The 22,444-nt window shown below is 44.2% G+C and overlaps 1 protein-coding gene across 1 annotated transcript in view; it reads left to right on the plus strand.

The window, feature by feature from the left end:
- Nucleotides 1-2,017: 2,017 nt before the first annotated feature.
- Nucleotides 2,018-22,444, plus strand: part of EEFSEC (eukaryotic elongation factor, selenocysteine-tRNA specific) — a 220,794-nt gene continuing 200,367 nt past the window's right edge. The window contains exon 1 of the mRNA XM_081149086.1: nucleotides 2,018-2,385. Coding sequence (XP_081005212.1) covers nucleotides 2,070-2,385 — 316 coding nt within the window. The 5' untranslated portion in view covers nucleotides 2,018-2,069. The remainder of the gene's footprint in view (nucleotides 2,386-22,444) is intronic.

A 22,444-nucleotide genomic window follows, 5' to 3' on the forward strand; every position in this document is an offset into this window, starting at 1 on the left:
CTGGCCTTGGCCTTTACAATTCAATTCTGACACCAATTCCTGTGTGTGGGTTTTCTAACACCATCGAGCAATTTTTCAATAACAGCTGGGTGTCCTATGATTCAACTCAATTCTGACACTGTCTACCTGGAGATGGCATCAGATCCTATAGGTTAAGGCCTCAAGCCCACAAGACTGCCCCCCCCCAACTAATTCAGATGCTAATCATAAGTCCAGCTTATTAGCTGTGCTTCTGACCCACTGGCTATAAAATGGAGGTTCCCATGACCTCCTCATCATGTTTGATTAATTTGCTAGAGTAGGTCACAGAACTCAGAGAAACATCTTACTTATTAGATTACAGGTTTATTATAAAGTGATATAACTCAGGTACAGCCAGATGAAGAGATGCATAGGGCTAGGCATGGTGAAAGGACTCCAATCTTCCATGCTCTCACTGAGCTTGCCATTCTCCCCCTAATCTCCATGTGTTTACCAAGCCTGAAGCTCTCTGAACCTTGTCCTTTTGGATTTTTATGGGGGCTTCATTACAAGGGCACAATTGATTAAATCACTGGCCATTGAACATAGCTATTCAATTAATATGTATTGATTTAATGAGCTTTCCTGGGACAGTTTTCTACAACATGGGAATACCAGCCATATGGGACTGTTGTTAGTGTGGGTATTGTGTGTGTATGCACTAAGCAGTAAATTTTTCATCAGTGAGTGCCATGTGTCTCACAAACATAAGCGTCCCTTCCCCAAACTCCTACCCTAAGTCTTCATCCTGTGCTGTGCAGGCTCTTGTCAAGTGGCAGGGCATGGCTCATAGCTATCCCAGCATGTGCCCTCCTCATCTCTGTGCTGCAGGATGGACTGAACCTTGTCTGCCCATCTCTGGGACACTTTCCGAGTGCAGGGCTTGGACTACAGGAGGCATCAGGGAGCACTTACTGCAGGCTCGACTACATCAGAACATTGCCTGGCTCATCACAGAGGGCAAATTGGCTGCCAGGCTAAATTGAACAAATTTTGTGCTTGGCCACCAGTGTTTAAATTAAAAGCTAAATTGGTTGCTGACATGTAAAAGTCATATTTCATATAGAAACACTCTTCTCTTGAAATGGTAAGATCGGGCAATGTTGGGTTATCAGTCCTGCATAGTATCAACCAACTAAAGCTGATCAATGGCTTCCTGCTTTAGACTGGACATGTGCTCTCCGCTTCTCCAGTCTCTACAACCCTCTGGCATCTTAAACCCTGCTAATCTCTCTCTCTTTTGAGTTACTTGTCTGGCCAGTGCAGACACTTAAATTGGCTGTTGACAACCTGTTTAGTGGTTCTAGACTCTTTGAAAATCTAGTGAGAGTTATGGAATCTCTCTCCAGCACACTTACATAAACGCAAAATTTTACGTACAATTTGGAGCTTTGCAGCCCCTCCCAAGGCCAGGCTATAGACCCCCCAGGGTGAAAATTCCATAACATTGTTCTCTCTCTTTTTTCCTAGCACTCTTTCCCAGATTTTCCCAAGGCTGGCTCCTTTTCAACCTTGGAGTCTCAGCTCAAACAGCAACTCCAACAGGCCTTTCCTGACCATCCATTGCAAGGTAGCTGTCCCCCCCTCCCCTGGCGCTCTAGTCCTTTTTAATCTCTGCTTTTATTTTCCCTAGAGGGTTTCTCACTCTTTGAACCGGTCTGGTTCAGTCATTAGTTCACCTGTTTGTGACCTTCACCCCCACTGCAATACAATGTAATGTCGAGAGGACACAGGAGGCTCTTCATAAGAGCTTGTTAAAATGAATGAATGGATGGATAGATTCCCCAGTCTGGGGCTCCTCTAAGGTTTAGGTGGGAGGGGCCAGGTGAGAGCAGCCCTGTACTCCGTGAATTGGGTCGAGTCCCATCCCTGGGGCACCCTCTTCTGCTCTGAATCTGGTGGCGCCCGCAGGTGCCTGGAAGGCGGAAACTTCGGGGCCGGAACGGGAGTGCGGGCCGCGCGGGTGGCAGAGGGGGCAGCTTAACGGGTCGGACCAGAGCGGCGGCCGCGGGAGGGGCGAACCGGCTGGTGTTCGCGGTGGCGGCAGCATGGCCGGGCAGCGGGTAAACGTGAACGTGGGCGTGCTGGGTCACATAGACAGCGGCAAGACGGCGCTGGCGCGGGCGCTGAGCACCACTGCCTCCACCGCCGCCTTCGACAAGCAGCCCCAGAGCCGCGAGCGCGGTATCACGCTCGACCTGGGCTTCTCGTGCTTCTCTGTGCCGCTGCCCGCGCACCTGCGGTCGGCGCTGCCCGCGCCCTCCCCGGCGCCGGCGACCGGGCCTGAGCCTGGCGAGCCGCAGCTTCAGGTCACGCTGGTCGATTGCCCCGGGCACGCCTCCCTCATCCGGACCATCATTGGCGGTGAGCGTGGGCCGGGGACGGGAGCCGGGCTGCGGACGCTGCGCGGAGCGGCCGGGCCCGGCTGTCGGGCGTGGGATCGCCCTAAATAGGTGGGGCCAGCGAGGCCGCGAGGGGCGGACCTGGCTCGCTGGAGGTCCCGCTGCGAGAGAGCGGTGGCTTCGGAAGTTTTTCTCACCCAGCACAACCGAGCTAGAAGGCGCTTTCCTTAAAAAAAAAGTGTTTGGTTTTTTAAAAAGTCAAGATGTGTTTGTAATACACAAACAAATTGAGAAAACGGAAAGACTACAAAAAGGGTATACGTAAAAAATGTCACAGAAAGGTCTCCGCTCACCTGTCCTTTGGCCACTTTGTTCCCATTTTAAGAGTCAACCACTGTTCCCAGTTTCTTTTGTATCATTTGAGAAAAACTCATATAAAGACAAGCATATCTGTATATCTATACCCATCCCCTCCTTATTTTTCTTCTTCCTTTTTTTTTTTTACAAAATGGTAACAACACATACCCTATTTTACTCAACTGAAAGGGGTCCATATCTGTACATATAAGGTTACATCACTTTTTAACGGTCTGATAAAATTCCATTGTATACTTGCACCAACATTTTCTTAACTATCTCTTAATGACGGATATTTATGTTTCTAGTTTTTGCTAATGATTGCTTCAATGAATTTTCTAGAACAGAACTCTTTGGTGGATGTGCTAGTATATCTGTAGGATAAGCTCCTAGAACTGAACTGGCTGGGGCAAAGGGCATGTGTATTTTCAGTCATGCTGGGTACTGCTAAGATGCCCTCCCTAAGATGTACCACTTAATTTTTAATTACAGAGGTATTACATGAATATGTTCTACTTGTGAGGAAATGGAACATTATAAATCAGGCAAAAGTTCCCTAATTACCCCTCCTGTTTCTCCAGGGGAAGCCACTTATACCTTTGTGGATTACTTTTCCAGACCCATTTTACTAAGTCTCTGGACAGGGCTTTAAAACTTGTTTTGTTTTTAGAGAAAAATGATGCAATAATACAAGCCAATGGCACAAAAGGGCAAATTGCTAAAAAAAAGTCTCCTTACTGCTGATGTGAGTACCTGGTTATCTTCCCTGCTTTTCACTCCCTTGTGTTTTCTTCCAGCGATAGTCTCTACACCTATAAGCACATATGGGAATATATATTGGGCAGATGATGATTTTTTATTGAACATGTTTAATCCTCAGTTCTACAACAGCAGCATCTTCAAAGATATATTAAAGGATAAAAAACAGTGATATAGGCAGAGATTCGAAATAAATCAAAGAATTTTGAAAGGTTCCAGGTGGGAGGAGGGTGAACAGGGGCAGCTGGAAATGAAGCTCATGCAGGCTCCTAGCTGTCACCACTTAGGTCATCAGTGGCATCTTGTCCTTCTCTGGGACCCTCCCAACCACCAGGCAGCTGTTTTTGATGGTGCTGTAGGGGCCAGGCAGGCAGGGGTTGAAGGGGGTTTCTAGAAATGTGTTCTCAGGAGGACCGATTGGACCAGGTGCAAATCCCGACTCGTCGGACTCTGATAGGAGCCTCACGTGCTGTCTTGGGCTGATGATTTTATTGGCCTGTTGGCGGACAGCCTAATTGGTCTCTGGGCATTGCCAAGTCCAATAACAGTGATGAGTGTGTTAAATACTTTCATCACTGTTATTGCTTAACTGTTCCATGCTGTAGGCAGTCTGAGATAATTTTCCCATTTTACAGTAGAGGAAATGGAGGCTCCAAGAGGAGAGGGGATCTGCCCAAGCCATATATATTTCAGTCATCAGATGAAAAGGGGCGTGTCTACCCTTTTTCTGCTCCCCTTGTAACTGAATTGTTTGGTCACATCCAAATACATTTTAAGGCATGTATTCTGAGTCAGTCTAGGTTGGAGGTGGAAGAGATAGGTTAAAAAAAAAAAAAAAAAAGGAGAGCCTTAGCCATTTGCTCAATGGTTAGAGCATCGGCCCGGGGACTGAAGGGTCCCGGGTTTGATTCTGGCACGTACCTTGATTGCAGGCTCGATCCCTGGTCCCTGTTGGGGCGCTACGAGAGGCAGCCAATCGATGTGTTTCTCTCTCCCTTCTACTCTCTCTGAAAAAAGCAATGGAAAAAATATTCTTGGGTGAGGATTAAAAAAAAGAGAGAAGGCAAATTCTTAGTCTTTTTTAGTATATAGCATAGGCAAGTGGTGAAGGATGTACTTTTGGAGTCAGAACTCGGCTTGGGGCCTGGCTTTTACTCTTACTAACTGTATGACTTTTGAACCTAATTCTGGACCTTCTAAACATTGGCAGGTAGTAGTAACTATAAAGCTCTTTATTGGCATTGCTTTTCTGGCATGTTTACCAGTTTCTGGGCAAATCCTACAAAAAGTGTGGTAGCTACAATTTAACAGTTGAGGAAATTGGGACTTAGGGGTGCTGCTACTAAGTGGCACAGCCCAGATCTGCTTCACTGCAAAGCTAGAGGTTTTTCCCACGCTTCCTCAGGCCACTTTATACTGCCCCTGCCCCCTTCTAACATATACATTTATAAAGAAGCTCTTCATAGGACAAAAAGTTTTCAGATACTGGCCTCATCCTATATAACCAATGCCCCCAAGAATTTGGCAAGTCCTTGGTCTAGACTATAAAATTGTAGAAGAAAAAAAGGGGAATTTTTCTCTTATACGTACATTGCGGCTCTTTTTATTTCTTTCTCACCTCCTGACTGAGACTTTCCTTTTTTTCTTAAAGGTATTAAAATGTGACCTTAGCACATTGGAATGGTGAGACCATGGCTGCTGCTATTTATCCTTAAGTTGGTCAGATTCCCACCCTCCTTTTCAGGGAAATGAGAGAATAGATTTTTTTCTTTTGAGGGGAAGTATGCTCACATTTGAGGTCCTGCTCTGGTCCAGGCCCATTGCTAAGAATTTGATTCTATGCAACATGTTGAGTGGTGGGCATGTGGTGGGAGTATTAGCCCTATTTTTCAGATGAGAAAATTGAAAGTGAAATACCCTGGGCCGATGTTGGAACCTAACTCTGCTGCCCTTAACCTGGATCTAGTCAATATCTTTAGTTATCTTCATGATCCATAAACCCATGGGTATCTTTGCCGTCTTGAAATGTCTCCAGAGGCCAAATCCTGGCTTGTGGCAGCTGGGCTTTCACAGTTCTGGACTTTGTTCTTCTTATAACCACTTGCACTCCTCTCTCTAATTCATGCCCCACACACAGCAGGCAGCATATTCCTCTTCCAAATGTCCATTAGATCCTGCCAACCCTCAGCTTCAAGACTTTCCAGTGGCTTCTCATTGTGCTTAAAGTAAAATCCAGCTTCTTTTTTATAGCCCACAGGAAGAGAGGGCCTCTTTATGGTCACACCTTTGCTTTCCTCTGAGCCTCTTCCCTTCCTCCCCCTACCTTCAGCCACACTGGCCTCATTTCTACTTATTGAATGGGCCAGTCTTTGCACCTGCTGTTCCCTCTGTTTAATACATCTGGCTTTCTGTAATTTACATCTCAGTTTGAATGTCACCTCTGAGAGGCCTCCTCTGACCTACCTATCGAAAGTGTCCCCACCTCTATTCCCCTTATACTTTCTCATGTCTGTATTTTATTTCTGTATAGTCCTTTTCACTGTCCGATACTCTTTATGTGTTTACTTGTCAATTGTCTCTGTCCTCCATGAGAGTAGAGCAGGAACTGTGTCTTGTCCTGTTCACCAGTGTATTCTCACTTCTTGGTCCAGAGCCTGGGATGTAGTAGACACTTTGTAAGTTCTGGGTGAATGAAGCTGTGTACCAGCTCCTGGGCTAGCTGGTTATAGTGAGCAGAAAGCAATCAGTATGAAGTAGGTACATAATGCATGTTGATTCTTTTCCCTCCTTCTAGGAGCTGACTACAGAGCCTGGGAGAGGACACTGCCTCATGTGCAGTGACCTGTTAGAGGTCTTTATGCGTAGGACAAAAGCAGGAATAACTTACTTTGTTGGGGGTGGGGGGTGGGGACAAGGTATGATCTGGAAAGAAGAGCTTTTCTAGTAGAGAAAATACCTGGGCAGGGCTCTGAGGCTTAAACCGACTGTTTTGCCTATTAAGGATAAGAGATAACTGCCAGCATTTAGGTGCAGCTGGAAATCAGCACAGTATATAGGGAGGTATGCTGAAGATGAACATAGAAATGTTGATGGGCCAGATCCCAAAAAGTGGTAAGTGTTGGGCTTAGATTAGGCCGTTAGAGTAGATTTCTCCTAAGGGTACTGGGAGGCTTTTAAAGCAGGTTTGTGACATCATCAGGCCAAGCTTTAGAAAGATGCAGGATCTCTGGGCAGGGACTCCTACTGGCATCAGGCACTGCACCTATACCTGGGATTGCTGGAAGGTTGGGCTTCTTTTAGAGTTCCCAGGCTATTATGAATGATTTAGACCCCTTGCTGAATACATCATTCTCAGCAGAAGGAAATTAGAACTATTGTCTGAGTTCTATGATGATATCTCTGAAATTTAATGTATTTTAAAGCTGGCTCTTTAATTCTGTTATTCCCCCTAAATACTTTCATGTACAAAAAGAATTCTTTCTTAACTTAGAGAAAATTGGGTTTTATCTCCTTGATCCCTGTGGCCAACAATAAAACTCCTAAGTGGTGCTGTGGGGTTAAAGGTGACTGTAGTACTTCGAATTTGTTTAATGCTACCCTCATGCTTATTTTTTGTTGTTGTTAACCCTCACAGCAATTGTGTGAGGTGAGACATGATATTCCCATTTTACAGATGAAAAAGGAGAGGCTTAGAGAGGTCAGAAAGCACAGTTCATAAGTGTCAGAGCTCTGTTTGAATCCATCTTGATCTGACCACACAGCTCATACTTGGCCATTCTCAATGTGAATGACAAAGTGTGCCTGTCCCCTCCAGTCCCCTGTAGTGGTGTTTCAGGGCAGTATTTTTCTCTAATCCATTTTAGAGTATAAACCTTTCGGGGTTAGAACTTCAAAAAGATTCAGTAATGTATGTTTTAAAGACTTGGGTGGGGATGAGGGACTTGGACCCATCCTTAATCTAACTCTGGCAGGAAAGAGGAGAGCTGAAAAATGCTGGCATCTTGGTTTGGCAATTTATAGTTCTCTGGTGGCTGCTAGGATTAACAGTGTATTGTCTCCTGGTCTTTTGTTCCAGTGGTTAATGAACAGCAGCTCTTCTGCCACCACTTGTTGCCCTGATCTCTTGCCTCCCTGATCTCTTGCTTCCCTGATCTCTTGCCTCCTGTGACTACCATTTAAGTGCTGCTTCGTTCCTGGCTTGGACCCTCTCTCAGGTCCCCCTGGACACAGCTGATGAGAGCTGCCAAACCCTTGTAAGTCTAACTCAGGATTACTTGCTTTGGAGGGAAAATAGTCAGCAGCCCATGGAATTTTTATCTCTGCAGCCCTGGAGAGAGCATTCTTTGTAAAACAAGCTATTTTGCCTTCTATTTTTCCAACTTTCTGAGCTCTTGGTGCCAATGTGGAGAAAGTGCTTGTCTCTTTGTCCTGTTTCATCAAGGAGTGTGCCTGTAGTCTGTCTGAGATACTCTCTTTGGATCCATGAGACTGGGTGTTCATGTGTGTTAATGAATGTGTGTTTTCAACCAGATTTTTAAAAGTTGATTTTAGAGAAAGAGGAAGGGAGGGAGAGAAGGAGGGGGGGAGAGAGAGAGAGAGGGAGGGAGGGAGGAAGGGAGAGAGAGAGAGAGAGAGAGAGAGAGAGAGATGGAACCTCTAGCCTTGGCACATTGGGATGACGCTCTAACCAACTGAGCTACCCAGCCAGGGCTCAACCAGATTTTTTTATTTTAAACTTTGGGCATCTGCACATGCTGCCCAGAAAGCTGCACAGGACAAGCAGAGATAACAAACTGGGGGCCTGACCATGTGAGAAATTTAGGAATTATTCTAATGCAAAACCAACCAACCAAAGAAAAATACCTACTTTTGGTTTTCTTTGTTTCTAAGTCTTTTTATGAATCTGTGTAGAAATACATTGTGTTACATATATGTTTGTCTTAAAATGTGGAGGCATATTTAAAGGAGGTGATATAAGTGGAAATGCTTCCTTAACCTTTAGCTCCTAGAATCTGTCAGGCCTAGGTTCCCTGAACCTTCATGCTCACCCAGGGAAAGCTACCTTTTATTTTTTTCTTCTTTGTTGGAAAGTGTGCACCATAACTGAAGATCCTCCTTTCCACTGCCACTTTAAAAAAAATTACTGATTTTTTAGAAGAGAGGAAGGGAGAGGGGGAGAGAGAGAAATATTGATGTGAGAGCAAAACATTGGTAGGCTGCTTTATGCACCGAGCCTGCAACCTGGGCATGTTCCCTGACTGGAAGTCGAACTGGTAACCTTTCGGTGCATGGAATGACACCCAACCAACTGAGCCACACTGGCCAGGGCCAGTGCCACTTTTGTGATGTTTTCTACTGGTGTGTTGTGTGTTAACTTACTTAAAGCCTCTTTCTGTCCAGTAGGAAGTTGGCCTCCCTCAGTACCAAGCCTGCTTCTATTCAGATACAAGTTTTCCTGTTTCATCTGCTACCTTATCACTCTCTGACCCCACCTGATCTTCCAAGTTGGAGTGCCTTTAGCCATCTCTAGGAGACTCTCAAGTTGAGCTGTGTCTGCAGCACTTTCTCTTGGAGTTGGACATTGGGTGACTTTACTTCAGTTTGTATGACAGTGTGGGAGTAGCACAACATCAGAGATACAGCTTTGAGTTTAAATTAATGCAGAATGTTTGAGCAGAAACCAACAGGAAAGAAAAATGGAAACAGGTAGTCATATTTCATTCTGTTGGGGTACATTTTTCTTCTCATGGGGCTTGCCCTTGAGAATAAAACATATCAAATGTTAAATCAAAGAATATTTTTGTAGTCATGCTAGGAATAGAAAATAATGCAAAGACTTCGCCTTCTTAAGGCAGATATTTTTGCTGGAAGGTTATAATCAAAGTCAGAAGGAAATCATAGCTTTTGGTAAAGCTGTAATCATTTAAAATTAATTGTTTTTAAACTTTTCACTTAGCATCTCTTTTGTTTTCTCAACATGTCTGTTGGATTTTTCTTCAAAGTCACCCCATCCAGGTTGGAGTAAGATTTAAGCAGGCATCCCAGGAAGCAACCCATAAATTAAGCCCTGAGACATACCCCCGTCCCCCCACCCACCTCCACCCCCTCCCCACTCCAGCTGTCATTCTTTGTTGACTAGAGCCTCAATAGGCCTTAGAGACTGTGCTGGAGATGATGGTATATGCAGCTTTGGTGCTTTGGGTAACCCTGAGGCTTCAGTCCCGATGAGGTGGAGCCTGTCATTTCTAAGGTGCCCTCAGGGTGGGGCAGGGAGTGGGAATGAGCCCTCACAGTCTGGGCTCCTTTCACCTCATGCCTCCATTCCACTGCTGCAGGCTGGCTTCCACTTGTTCCCATTAGCCTCACAGGGGGCATCACAGGACAGAGACATCTGAATTACTCTGTGTGGGCCAGTAGATTTTCAATAATGTTTTTAAACATTTACATTGAAATATAATTCACATACCATAAATTCACCCATTTTAAGTGTACACTTCAGTGGGGTTTTTTTTCAGTATATTCACAGAAGTGTGTAGCTGTTGCACAATCTAAGCTGAGGATATTTTCATCACTACAAAAAGAAACCCCATACCCACAGTCATTCTCCATTCTCCTCTCCCCCAGACTTAGGCAAACACTACCTACTTAATGTCTGTAGAGATTTGTCTTTTCTGGATATTTCATATAAATGGAATCATACAATATGTGGCCTTTTGTGTCTAGCTTCTTTCACTTAGTAGGATGCTTTCAAGGTTCATCCATGTTGTAGCATGAACTATACTTTATTCCTCTTTTGAAAATCTATTTTTATTCTTATTTGTTGTAAAGTACCTGTTAGGTTAAATTTACCATCTTAACCATTTTTATTTACAGTTCAGAGGCATCCATCTCTAGAACTCTTAACATCTACAGAATTGAAGCTCTATATCCATTAAACAATAACTCCCTATTCCCCTTACCCCAGTTCTACTTCATTCCTTTTCATGGCTGAATAGTATTACATTATGTGGATAGACCACATTTTCATTTTTTTGATCCATTCATCAGTTGAATGACATTTGGATTATTTTCACTTTTTGGCTGTTGTAAGTAACCCTGCTATGAACATTGGTGTACAAGTCTTTGTGTGGACATATGTTTTCATTCCATTGGATATAGACCTAGGAGTAGAATTGCTGGCTTATAGGGTAACTCTATTTCTATTTCTTGAAGAACTGCCAGACTGTTTTCTGTAGCAGCTGTACCATTTTACTTTCCCATCAACAATGTATGAGAATTCTAATTTCTCCACATCCTCACCAACACTTGTTTTTGGTCTGTCTTTCAGATTATAGCCATAATAGTGGATATGAGGTGGTATCTTCTTGTATTTCCTTGATGGCTAGTGATGTTTAGCATGTTTTCATATGCTTGTTGGCCATTTGTGTATCTTCCTTTTTTTTTTTTTTAAATGCCCTCTTTTTTTTCTTTCTTTTTTTTTAAAAATATATCTTTATTGATTTCAGAGAGAGGAAGGGAGAGGGAGAGAGAGATAGAAACATTGATGATGAGAGAGTCATTGATCGGCCGCCCCCTGACCGCCCCCGACTGGGGATCAAGCCACAACCTGGGCATGTGCCCTGACTGGGAATCGAACCCCGATCGCCTGGATCCTAGGTCGATGCTCAACCACTGAGCCACGCCTGGCCGGGCTGTAGAGAACTTTGCCCATGTTTTAATTGGGTTATTTGGCTTCTTTTTACATTTCATTTATTACTGATTTTAGAGAGGAAGGGGGAGAGAGAGAGAAAGAGAGAAAGAAAGGAGAGAAAGATCAATGTGAGAGGGAAACATCGATCTGTTGCCTCCCACATGCACCCTTACCAGGGACTGAACCTGCAACCTAGGTATGCGTCCTGACCAGGAATCGAACCTGCAACCTTTTGGTGTATCGGATGACGCTCCAACTAATTGAGCCACCTGGCCAGGGCTAATTTATTTTTATTGTTAAGAGTGTTGTAGATGTCCCCCATTTTTCTCTGCCCTCCTCCACTAGGCTCTCACCCCACCCCAGGCCTTCACTGCACTATTGTCTGTGTCAGTGGGCTATCCATATGTGCATATAAGTTCTTTGGTTAATCTTTTCCCACTCACCTACCCCCTTTCCTCTGATATTTATCAGTCTGTTCCATGCTTCCGTATCTCTGAACCTATTCTGTTTGTCAGTTTATTTTGTTTATTACATTCCACATATAAGTGAGATCATGTGATATTTGTCTTTCTATTTCACTTAGCATAATCATCTCCAGGTCCTTTCATGCTGTCTCAAAGGGGGTAGGTGGGTGTCTTCTTGTGTATTCCTGAAGTCAGATATAGTATTCTTCATTTGTGACTGGTTCTTATTAATAGTTGCAGTGTTCTTTTTCATGCTGATGTAGTCCCATTAAGTTTCTTGTAGTTCTCACTAAGTTTCTTGAGCATCCTTATAACCGTTACTCTGGAGTCTTATGTCTGATAAATTGCTTACCTCCATCTCATTTAGGTCTTTTTCTGGAGATTCCTTCTTTTCTTTCAGTTGAAGGTTGTTTCTTTGTCTCCCCATTTTAGTTGTCTCTTTGTGTTTGTTTCTATATATTAGCTATACCTGCTATGACTCCCAGTCTTCATGGGGTGTCCTGTTGTAGTAAATGTCCTGTGGGACCCAGTGGTGAGATTTCCTTAAACCCCTGAGCTGGATGTTCTAGGAGTTACCCTTTTGTGGGTTATTTGGGCTCTTTTGTTGTAATTGGGTCTTGATTGTTGTTGTCCTGTTTGTGGGTGGAATCTCCTCTCGTGCTGGCTAACAGTAAAGCTCAACTCCATCTACTTTGTGTGAGCTGTTGTACAGGTGCTGACAGGGCAAAACAAAACAAAACTGGAAACAAACAAAAAAATACAAAAGAACCCAACAACAACAGCAAAAACAACCACAAAAGAAAAGAGAATTGGGAAATAGAAAAGAGAATAAGAAGACTAAGGTACCACTGTATTGTGCATTTGTTTTGAAAGTGAGGGCAAGTGCAGGCGTGCCTGTCTTCAAGGAGCTCCCAGTCCTGAGGCTAGGGAAGAGCAGGGGCAGCGTCAATAGCCAAAGATAAGATGCAAAATTGTAAAGGGTTTATGAAAAGGAGCATAAGATGTGTGTCCTAGAAGGGTGATCTGGAGGTTTCCAGGCAGAAAAAAAGAAAGGGCAGAGCTGACCAAAGGCACAGCCTGAGTGGTCAGCAGAGTGAGCAGCAAAGAAGAGGAACAGTCAGTAGCTGCTACTTCCAAGTGTGGGGGAAGTGGGAGGTGAGGCTGGGGCATCAAGGTAATGGGTGAATGAGAAAGGAGCGGCTGTCTTATTGACACTTTGAAGGACGGTTGAGATTTTGCCAGTGGAGAAGATGGGACGCTTTCCAGCTACAGGACTTGGAGTAGACAAAGACACAGAGATGAAGGAAGGGCTGGAATGTGAAGTTCACAGAGGAGCCATCTGGGTGTAGCCCGAGCTGCAGAGGCAGCTGTAGCCCAGAACTCAGGAGTTTGGAGATCCTCTCGTGTGTGTGGTGGGTGGATTTTAAGCTGGGAGATCTCTTCTAGTGGCTTTTGAAGAGTCTGAGGAGAGGGCATGTGACAAGTGGTCTAGAGGCTGGACATCCGTCTCTTCATTGCAACTGCAGCTTTCAGATCCTGCTGAAAGAGGTGAGGGAGAGGGAGAGTGATACCACTGGCAGAAGGGCACCATCAGGAGGGAGACTGGCTCATGGGGTATGGATGTGGGAGGCTGAGCAAAGGCTGAAGAGCCACCTGCCACTCAGAAGGAACAAGGGAGAATAGATGTTTTTAGGAATAGCTGCTGTCTGCTGGACATTGTTCTAGACCATTGATCATCTCACCACACCTTGCAAACCAGGCCCTGATGGTGGTGTTTCCCCTCTGTGTTACATAGCCCATAAAAACAGGACTCCAAAGGCCAGGGCTGGAGCAGAGGTTTAACTCAGTCTGATTTCTGAGGCCCTGATTTGCCCAGGAGCCACTCTTTGACCTTAGCCCCACCGTTGCTGAGGAGAAGTTTATGGATAAGTCAATCTGTCAAAAATAGAGATTTCTGCTTCCATTCTCCCCTGGATCATTTGAGTTATTTTTTGTTAATTGGGTCTTTTATTTTCTTGTGCTGTGTGATTAGGCTCCTGCTGCTTTGAAGTGGTCCTGGTTGGGTGGGGAGGGAGCGGGAAGGACTTAGTTAACATGGTGATCCTCTCTTGGCAGGAGAAGAAACAAGTTTTACTGTTGAGAGAGAAGTTCACTTTCTTTCTTTTCATATCTCTTGTGTTGTGATGATGCCTCTCTTGTCTTGGGGCCTTCAGGAAGACTGAAATAATTTCCTTTGTCTCTAACCTGCTTCCTGAGGATATTTATTTGGTGGCGTGCACAGGTGCTACCTAAAGATAAACCTGACTTTTTTTTTTAAATTAGCGCTTGGAATTGCTAGCATTGACCTGCTTGGCCTCAGGAACCTGCCCTACCTGGCCTTGTGGCTTCATCCTTTACCATAGATTTATTTGGGTTGCTTAAAGGTCTGGGAGGGTCAATGGCTTGTCCTGAGAAATCTGACACTGGGGCTAGAGCTCTGCCTTCCCAGTTGTATTGTAGTGTGGTACTTAAAAAAAAAAAAAGAGCGCTCTGCTTGTGGTCATTTCCAGGTGAATTTCAACGTTTATGCTATAAACACCAAAGACCCTCGTGTGTGTGTGTGTGTGTGTGTGTGTGTGTGTGTGTGTGTGTGTGTGTGTGTATGCATGCACGCTCAGTGTTCTCTGTTTTCGGAAATGATCCAGGGCACATTCAGAGATGGTCCTCAGAACTTATGCTCTAGAGAAAAAAGGTGTTACATTAGAGGGATCCCAAATTTGAGCACTTGCTGTTTGATGCCCACAGCCAAGGAGACCATGGAAAGATTGGGAAGGAAAGCTGGTTTTTGCCAGCACATTGTTTACCATTAGCTTTCAGCATGACCAAGAGAGGGCTGACAGTGTCTAAAAATATCTCTGCAGGGGCTTGATCAGCACTTTCAACAGATTTTTTGGTGGCGATGGGAATGTTCTGTGGCGGCACAGACTAGCATGGTAGCTATTAGCCATTGGGGCTATCGGAGCACTTGCACTCTGGCTAGTTCAACTGAGGAATTGAAATTTTAATTTTATTTAATTTAAATATGAATTGGTGATTCTAGACCTGAGTATCTAACTGCTTATTGGGCTGGTTTCCCCACCTGTGAACATCATAGGCCCTCGGACTCCATAACTGTAAGACCACCCTCTTTACTTCCTCACCTTCCCAGTGAAATGATATCTCCATTCTCAGAAGGCACACCTTTGATATGATCCTCAGCATGTCCTCCTTCTTTGCTTTTATATGAATCAGTTACCAGGTCTTGTCCTTCCTGCATGTTCTCTAACCTGTTCAGCGTCCTGATCACCACAGCTGCTTCCTTAGGGCAGGTCTCCACTAGCTAGCTTCTGACTGGATGCATACAACATTTCTTCACAGTCTCTGATTCCAGCCCTCTCTTAAAACTACTTTCTCCTCTGTAGCCAAGAACTCTATCTAAATTGCTAATATAATTATTTTTCTTTCCTGTTTAAAAGTCTTCAGTTGTTCTCCATTAGCATTAATGCCAAATTCTTCAGTATGACTGATAAGGCCCTTCCGGGTGGGTCTCTGTCTTTATCTCTCTGTCTCTGTCTCTCTCAGGACTCCAAGCTTAATGAGCTACTTACAAATCTCTGGACAGATGCTTCTGGCTACATGCACATTTTGGGGAAGCTTCACTGTTGGCCCTTCACAGCCTTGATTAGGTGGCCCTCAATTGAGGGCCTATAACATCCTCTGCATATGCTAGGATCTCATTTTCTTCCCATTTGTTGTTTTTTTCTGTTTACTGGATTATGTTTTCCACTGGACTTGATCCCTTTGAGGGCAGGGGCCTATTATCATTCAACTCCATCCTTAAGGGCCCAGGACGGCCTGGCACAGAGTGAATGTTTGGTACATGCATACATGAATGAATGAATGAATGAGTGAGTGATTAGATGAAGAGGTAATTTCCCACTGCCTGCAGTAATTACCACCCTCCTGTGGTACTTTAAACCACTGGCCAAACAGAGTTCACAGTGGAAGAAGCCTGCCTTGAGGTTAGAAAAGTTAATCTTTCAGTGGAAATTCAATCCTCATATTTCATTTTCAGGCCACTTTGCGTAGCAAAGTAGTTTAACTCAGAGCAGATTTCTGCTGTGCTGATGGTTAATTTCATGGCCCACAGAGGGTCAGCATACCAGGGCCTGGAACACGGCGACCACAGTGCAGCTCACCGCACACGCTGAGGGCCTGGCAGCCCTGTTGTTTTAGAGAAGCAGTTTTCAAACATCCTTCAACAGACTGATTTTGAGTTAACAGGGGTGACCTTTTCAAGAACATTTTAAAAAGCTATAACATAGATCCCTCCCAGACCGTATATTTTCCTTTCTCCATGTAGTTCAAAGGGATTGAGTTTTCTCATAGGTTTTTGCCGGCAATCTTCAGCTTGACCCTGGTTGTTTAAATCTGCTGAAGGAAATTTGAACAAACTTGTTCTTTGGTAATTCTTCTGCCTCTGTGAACCTTTAACCTTAAGGTTTCTTTCAGAGCCAGGGGCTGCATTGTCACCAGCCGTCCCTGCTGGGGCTTTCAAAGGGCATTGTCTAGTGTGTCTGTTTTCACTTTGCTACTGGAGTTCTTTTGAGGAAGGGTATTAATTCAGACCTGATTCTGAGACAGGACGAGGACTTTTAAACTTGCCCCAGAGCTTGGGGTCGGGGAAATGAGTATAATGCAAGCCTGTGACTGGTGCCAGTGATTGTTCTACAAATAGTCTGTGAAGGTGAAGGAAGAGGTGGCCTTCCAGAGACACACTGGGCATATTTGCTGTCCACTGGGTGACCCAGCTTTGCCCAGGTCTTATTTGACAATATGACAGAAAGAGATTCCTATCTCTGATGGTCAAGCTTTGGGCCTAGAGCCCCTTTCCAAATATAAACTTACTGGAGCACCAAGTTCTTGTGAACTTGGGAGGCTAGACATGAACTTGGGGTTCATATACCATTACAAAAATAAACCTGCTGGGGAAAGAGAGGAAGGTCTCAGAGGCAAGAGGATAGAAATTTGATGCTGCTCCTGGTGTCTTGCTCTGAGACTCTGACTCACCTCCATCAACTAGCCAGTTTCACCATTTAGTTTTTCATGTGTCTTCTCAAAGAAAAGCCCAAAGATACCCGAATATGTGTGACATCACAGTCATAGGCCCCTGTGGGCTTTGGGGCTGGTGTCTTGGGTCCTTGACTCCTGCAATCAGTCTCTAGACAGTTCCTTGTTTGTTTTGTCACTAACTCTTTGCTGTAGGTTGGGGCTGTTTGAGTACCTGGTCTGGCTCCTTGACTTGCTTTTGTTTCTTGTCTCCGGATTCTTAGTTCCCTGAAAATTTGGCTAGGTGACCTTATTCCTTAAGATCAGACGTTGTAGAAGTAAAAGTGTTTTATTACATTAATTAATTCAGTCAACAAACCCCAAGCAACCTACTACATGCTAGGAGTTGGGTTTATATTGGTGAATAAGGCAGTGGTGGTTCCTGTGTTCATGTACCTCACTTGTGGTAATGTGGGAGGAAGACATTATAGAAGTAAACAGAAATGTGCAGAATTACAAATTGTGATGGGCCTATGAAAGACAAAATAGGATGCCCAGAGAGGGACGAATGGGTGTGGGGATCTAGTTTGGAGGCTAGGGAAGGCCCTTCTGAGGAAATTAAGTTTAAGCTAAAATTTGAAGGAGGAGCAGGAGTCGACCACTGGACTGTTGGGAGGGAGTGGCACATGTGAGAGTTTTGAGGCAGGAGACAGGCTGGGCTGTTCTACAAGTAAGAGGTTCACCTGGCTCACTGTATTAGAGATAGTTTCCACAAAGGAGACCTGGTATGGGCCTGGTGTATTTGGACAAATATGTATATTTGGACTCTGTGTCACTCGATTTTGCTGGAGAATAAAGCAACTGCATGTCTCTCCATTCTGATGAGGACAGAGAAGAAGGGGGAGGAAGACAACCAGCCTCTGGAGGCATCTGCCCTTAGCACCGTTGTCCTGTTGGTCTTCTTCCACCCATAGTATTGTAGGTTTCTGGTACTGCACCCTCATTTCCTTCCCATAGTGGAGGGAAGGGCTGAACTGGAAGTAGGAGCTGGCAGGTACTCCTGACATACAGTGAACCAGAATTTTTACTGTTCTGTGACTGTTTGATCATTTACTATTAGCCTATTGACTGCTTATGATTCATAGGCAGGCAGAGGTTAAGGATATATTTCTGAACCACTGTACCAAGCACTGGACATCAGAAGGGGTAAGTGAAGTAGCTGAAGCACTGGCACCAGCCCACCTTTGGACTATTGGTCAGAGCCTGTGGAGCACATGCCCCTAAGCATTTTCTTCATCCCCTTTCCTTCTGGGGTTCCCATTGGGTTGAAGATAATGCACTGGGAGAAAATTCTGCCTTTTTTCCTCCCCCAGAAGTGAGTTTGGCATGAGATTGTTCCAGTCTGGATTGCGCCAAGAAGGGTGGAGGAGTGGTGCAACATTTGGATGGTTTGTAGTTCAGAACTGGAACTGGAGACTCAGAGAAGACCAAAGCTTTACCCTGGAGATTTCTTCCAAGCAGGCCTGGCTTGGCCTCAGACTTGAGTGGATATTTTTCTGCCTTTGATTTTCTCAAGTTCATTAATAAGGGAACAGTAAGTTATAGCCTTTAAGGCAGGGGTGGGGAACCTTTTTTCTGCCAGGAGCCATTTGGATATTTATAATATCATTCGTGGGCCATACAGAATTATCAACTTAAAAATTAACCTGCTATATTTGGTCAAACATTTGATTAACTCTTCCTAATGTGATAGCTGGAACTGCTCCTTTTTGCTGAGGCCTTGGCAGGGCCAGACCAAATGATTTTGCAGTCATATGTGGCTCTCGGGCCGGATGTTCCCCACCCCTGCTAAAGCTGTTGTGATATGCTGTTTAGTTTTTGGGGACAGAACCCCATCTCCAGGTTGGAGGAGAGAATGTTTGCAGGAAATTCTACCAGGTAGGGGCTCTTCAAAAAGAAGAGGGACATATTACTGAGCTTTAGGGGATTCCTTTGAGAAAGAGCAACCTGGGTTTCCCCTGCCTTTTTCCCCCCCTTTAGAATCAAATGGAATCTCTTTTCTTGGCACATATTTCCTAGATAAAAAGAAGTACTATATATTTGTTATTGTAGATTCATTAGTTGTTTCTAAAAGTTTTTAAAAGTACGTAGTAAGAACTTTCCATGGTGACCAATAGTTTCTTTTCGAGGAATGGATATTTTCTAGGAAAGATAAGAGTTATTTTTGGTTTCATTTCTTCAGCTGAATCTCCCCCTCTTCTTTTTATCTCAAAATCTGTCTTGGAAGGCAATCTGGGGACATTTTAGCAAGCACCACCCTGGTAACAGATGTGTGTCATCCTTTCCTTGACACATTTCCAGGTCCCGGGGAGAGCAGCTGTATAATTGCAGGCTGTCTGCGGAGGAGGTGGGTTGAAACCATCTCCATGCTGACTTCAGGAGTGTTTGGTGCACAAGAGGGCAGTGTTTGCTTACAGTCCTGGATGGAGATGATCAGGTCAGCATAGTTAGAATGACCTCGGACTCTTTCAAGACAAAATAAACTGTAAGCCACAGCCATGGTGGCTTCTCATATGTGCCTATAAGCACCTGGTTCCTCCACAATATAGTTGCTTGCTATCTTTTTTCCCTTAAAAAGAAAAATATTGTTTCTTTCAACGTGGTGGTGTTTTTTTTTAAATTAATGAAAATACGGTTTGCAGCCTTGTACCTACAATGGCAAAGGTTAAAAAGTGTTGTGAAAGCAGAACAACTACTTTCTAATTAAAAAACACATGGGATTTTGTTTGAAGCAAGGGTCAATGTATATTCTCCCCTTTCACATCAGTGCAAAGATGATCTGACTTCACTTTTCAAGCATTGAAAGATGTGAACTTCAGTCATCAACCCTTCTTACATTGTTTTCTTTTTTTGCAAGTTTATGGTATTAACCAAAGCCAAGAATTTCCAGGAGAAAAAAAGGTGATCTCCTTGCCTCTCGGAGGCACAATGTGCTATATGAAACAGGCCGTGTCTGCTTTTATGTAGAATTTGCCTATTTTCAACTCTTCTGTGGTGTGTCTTTGTAGAGGCTTTCAAGCCAGAAAGACATATTGGTATACAACCCTGTCCCAGCAGATTCCAGCTTATGCCAGAATTGGGGCCTCATTTCATTTTTTGGTTCCCTGAACCTGGAACTATTGATTTCAGGTACCTCCAGAATGTTAACACCCAAAAGAGCTTAATGTACAACAACAGCAGTAGGGAGGTCCTGCACCCTGAGGAGACACTAGAGATGATGGTGAGGTGGAAGGAGCCATTCTCAGGCATGGCCTGGACTTGGCTGCGGGCACTGCAGTGTCAATGACACTTCAGTTTGCCTCTCTGAGCCTGTTTGTGCACTTCTAATGCAGGCGATTGTCCTTCTCAGGGTGGTGGTTTAGAGAAAAATGTTTATAAAGCTTGTGGCACACAGTAGGGAATGGTTCTTGTGATGTTGGTCCCTCTGGCCCAGACCAGTTATAAGCATATGGGTGGGGGGTTGTAGAGACACAGATAGGGTTGTAGTTCTTTTATTTGATTCTCTGAGCATGTCTGTTGCTTGGCCCCTGTGAGCATCTGCAGCAAAGCAAAATGAAATCTAGGTGGGGGGAGCTGCGTTGCCACATGATCCTCTGATAGCCATCAAGGAGAAAAGCTGGGTTCCCGGGCTTAGCCCTATATGAAATCAGATGTCTTCTAATCTTTTCTAATCACAACATAAATCTTCCAAAGTGAGCGTGTCTATAAGATAGATGCACATACACTGTGGAACATATTAGTATGTGTGACATCCTCACGGGGTTTAATTGATCAGTGGCATTTAATACAGAATTTGAATTTGATAGCACCGAGTGAGGAGACCCATGGCTGGCCTTCTTATTTGCTTCCCATGAAGCTCTGGTCCTGGCTTTTATTAGAAGGGTCTGGGTAGAAAAGGAAGGTTTTTGAGCTGCAGGCTTTCAAAAGAGGCTCACGCTATGTTTTTCCAGGAACATATTTTCTGAAAAATGCTGGAGTCCTCAATTTCCAAAGAAGCCTAGTTTGTAAGGGGAATGAAAAGTTGTTTTTGCGTGTGGCTTCGGGGTGGTTCTCCATCTTCACTCCCTAAGGCAGGGTTGGTGAATTGGGAATGGGACAGATGTTTCTTGGTAGTAATTTCCAGTCAGATTCTTGAATGCCGTATACTCTGGGTCACCATCAGCTCATAATGGAGCAAAATTGAGTGAGAATTCCTGCAATGAAAGACGTGAACGGCACATGGGAGAGATATGATGGTGGAGATAGAGTGCATTCTGTGAGAAAATATTTCTAGTGCTATCTGTAAAATTCAGATTGTATAACCATTCTGAAGTGCTCCCTTTAAAAGAGTTTCCTTCCACAAGCATTGCAGCTGAGTAAATACCAATAATTTTTATTTCCTTTCTCCTTATCGGTCCCTCTACTGAAATGTTTCTGCATAACCTAAGTGAACATCAAATGATTGGTGTCAGCTTCCAATATGAATTATGATCCTCATTTCAAAACACAAACTGCTTCTTTGCTTTTGCATTTGAAGGTAATTATCAACATTTACTAATACTGGGGAAGAGCTGGAAATGGAGGAAATGCTGCTGAAAATGGTGTCCCCAAATGAAGATAACAGGGAGGGGTTATATGTGTCATGTGTGTATGATAGGGTTAATGGTCGGGAGGTTTGAAGGGCCTGGCCTAACACTGGACGGCCTGTCTCTCAGGCTCCAGCCTCATCGCAGTCTCTCACAGATGGATGAGGGGGACTGTGTGGACTCAATTGCACAGCTTTCTTATGGGGATGGAAACTCAGAAGAGGCTGGGAAAGCTATTCATGATACCTGTGAGAAATGCTTGATCTGGTCTGTGCTTTCAGAGGCCCTTCCCTCTCTTGTTTCCTTAGGGTCTGCCATAGGCTTAGTGGAAGTGCCCTTTGGTGAGACGAGCAAGAGAAACTGAGGGCTGCTTTTAGACCTTTGTGGGCCTGAGGTCCCACACCGCAGCCTGGAAAGCAGACGAACAGGAATAAAATGTGCTGACATCCCACATAAAAAAAAGTTTATACATACTTACATCTGCCTTGAATACCAAGTTGCTAGGTGACATTCTCTTATATCTTAGTATACATTTAATTCAACTTTAAGTAATTTCAGTTTTTGCAGGTTTTTTTTTGTGTTTTGGAGCTGGTAAAAATTTTTAAGTTTACTAACACTGTAAACTTTGGTGCTTTGCTTGTCATGCCTAATTAATGGCTGCCTTTGAGAAATCCAGAGATTTCAGACTTTGCCTTATAGAACTTCCCAGAGAGTTAAGAAGCTGCAGTGCAATAGGTCTGGGCTCTGGACTCAGAAAGATTTAAATTGGAATTTTGCCTCTTCTGCTTGCTTATTGTGTGACTATGGACATTTTGCTTTTCCTTAGTTTTTTCACCTTTTTCAAAAAAGGAATAATACCTACCTTTGGGGTTTGCTATTTAGGATTAGCAGGAATAATTGTCATATGGTGGTCATGGTTCTGGGTGCAAGGTATAGGTCCAGTAAATGGAAGCAGCCGTCATTGTCACTGTCTCCCGCAGGCCAGCGCTGCAAAGTTCGACCCAGGAATGTCTCTACTTCAGAGGTCATTGGAGAGAGTCAGACAACCTCTCCCCTCAGCATTGCAGACAGCTGGAAAGAGCATTGAAATTATGCAAGGGCTATGTTTCAAAGAAAGAA

Source organism: Miniopterus schreibersii (assembly GCF_964146895.1).
Source record: "Miniopterus schreibersii genome assembly, chromosome: 10".
In the NCBI taxonomy this organism is placed as follows: Eukaryota; Metazoa; Chordata; class Mammalia; order Chiroptera; family Miniopteridae; genus Miniopterus; species Miniopterus schreibersii.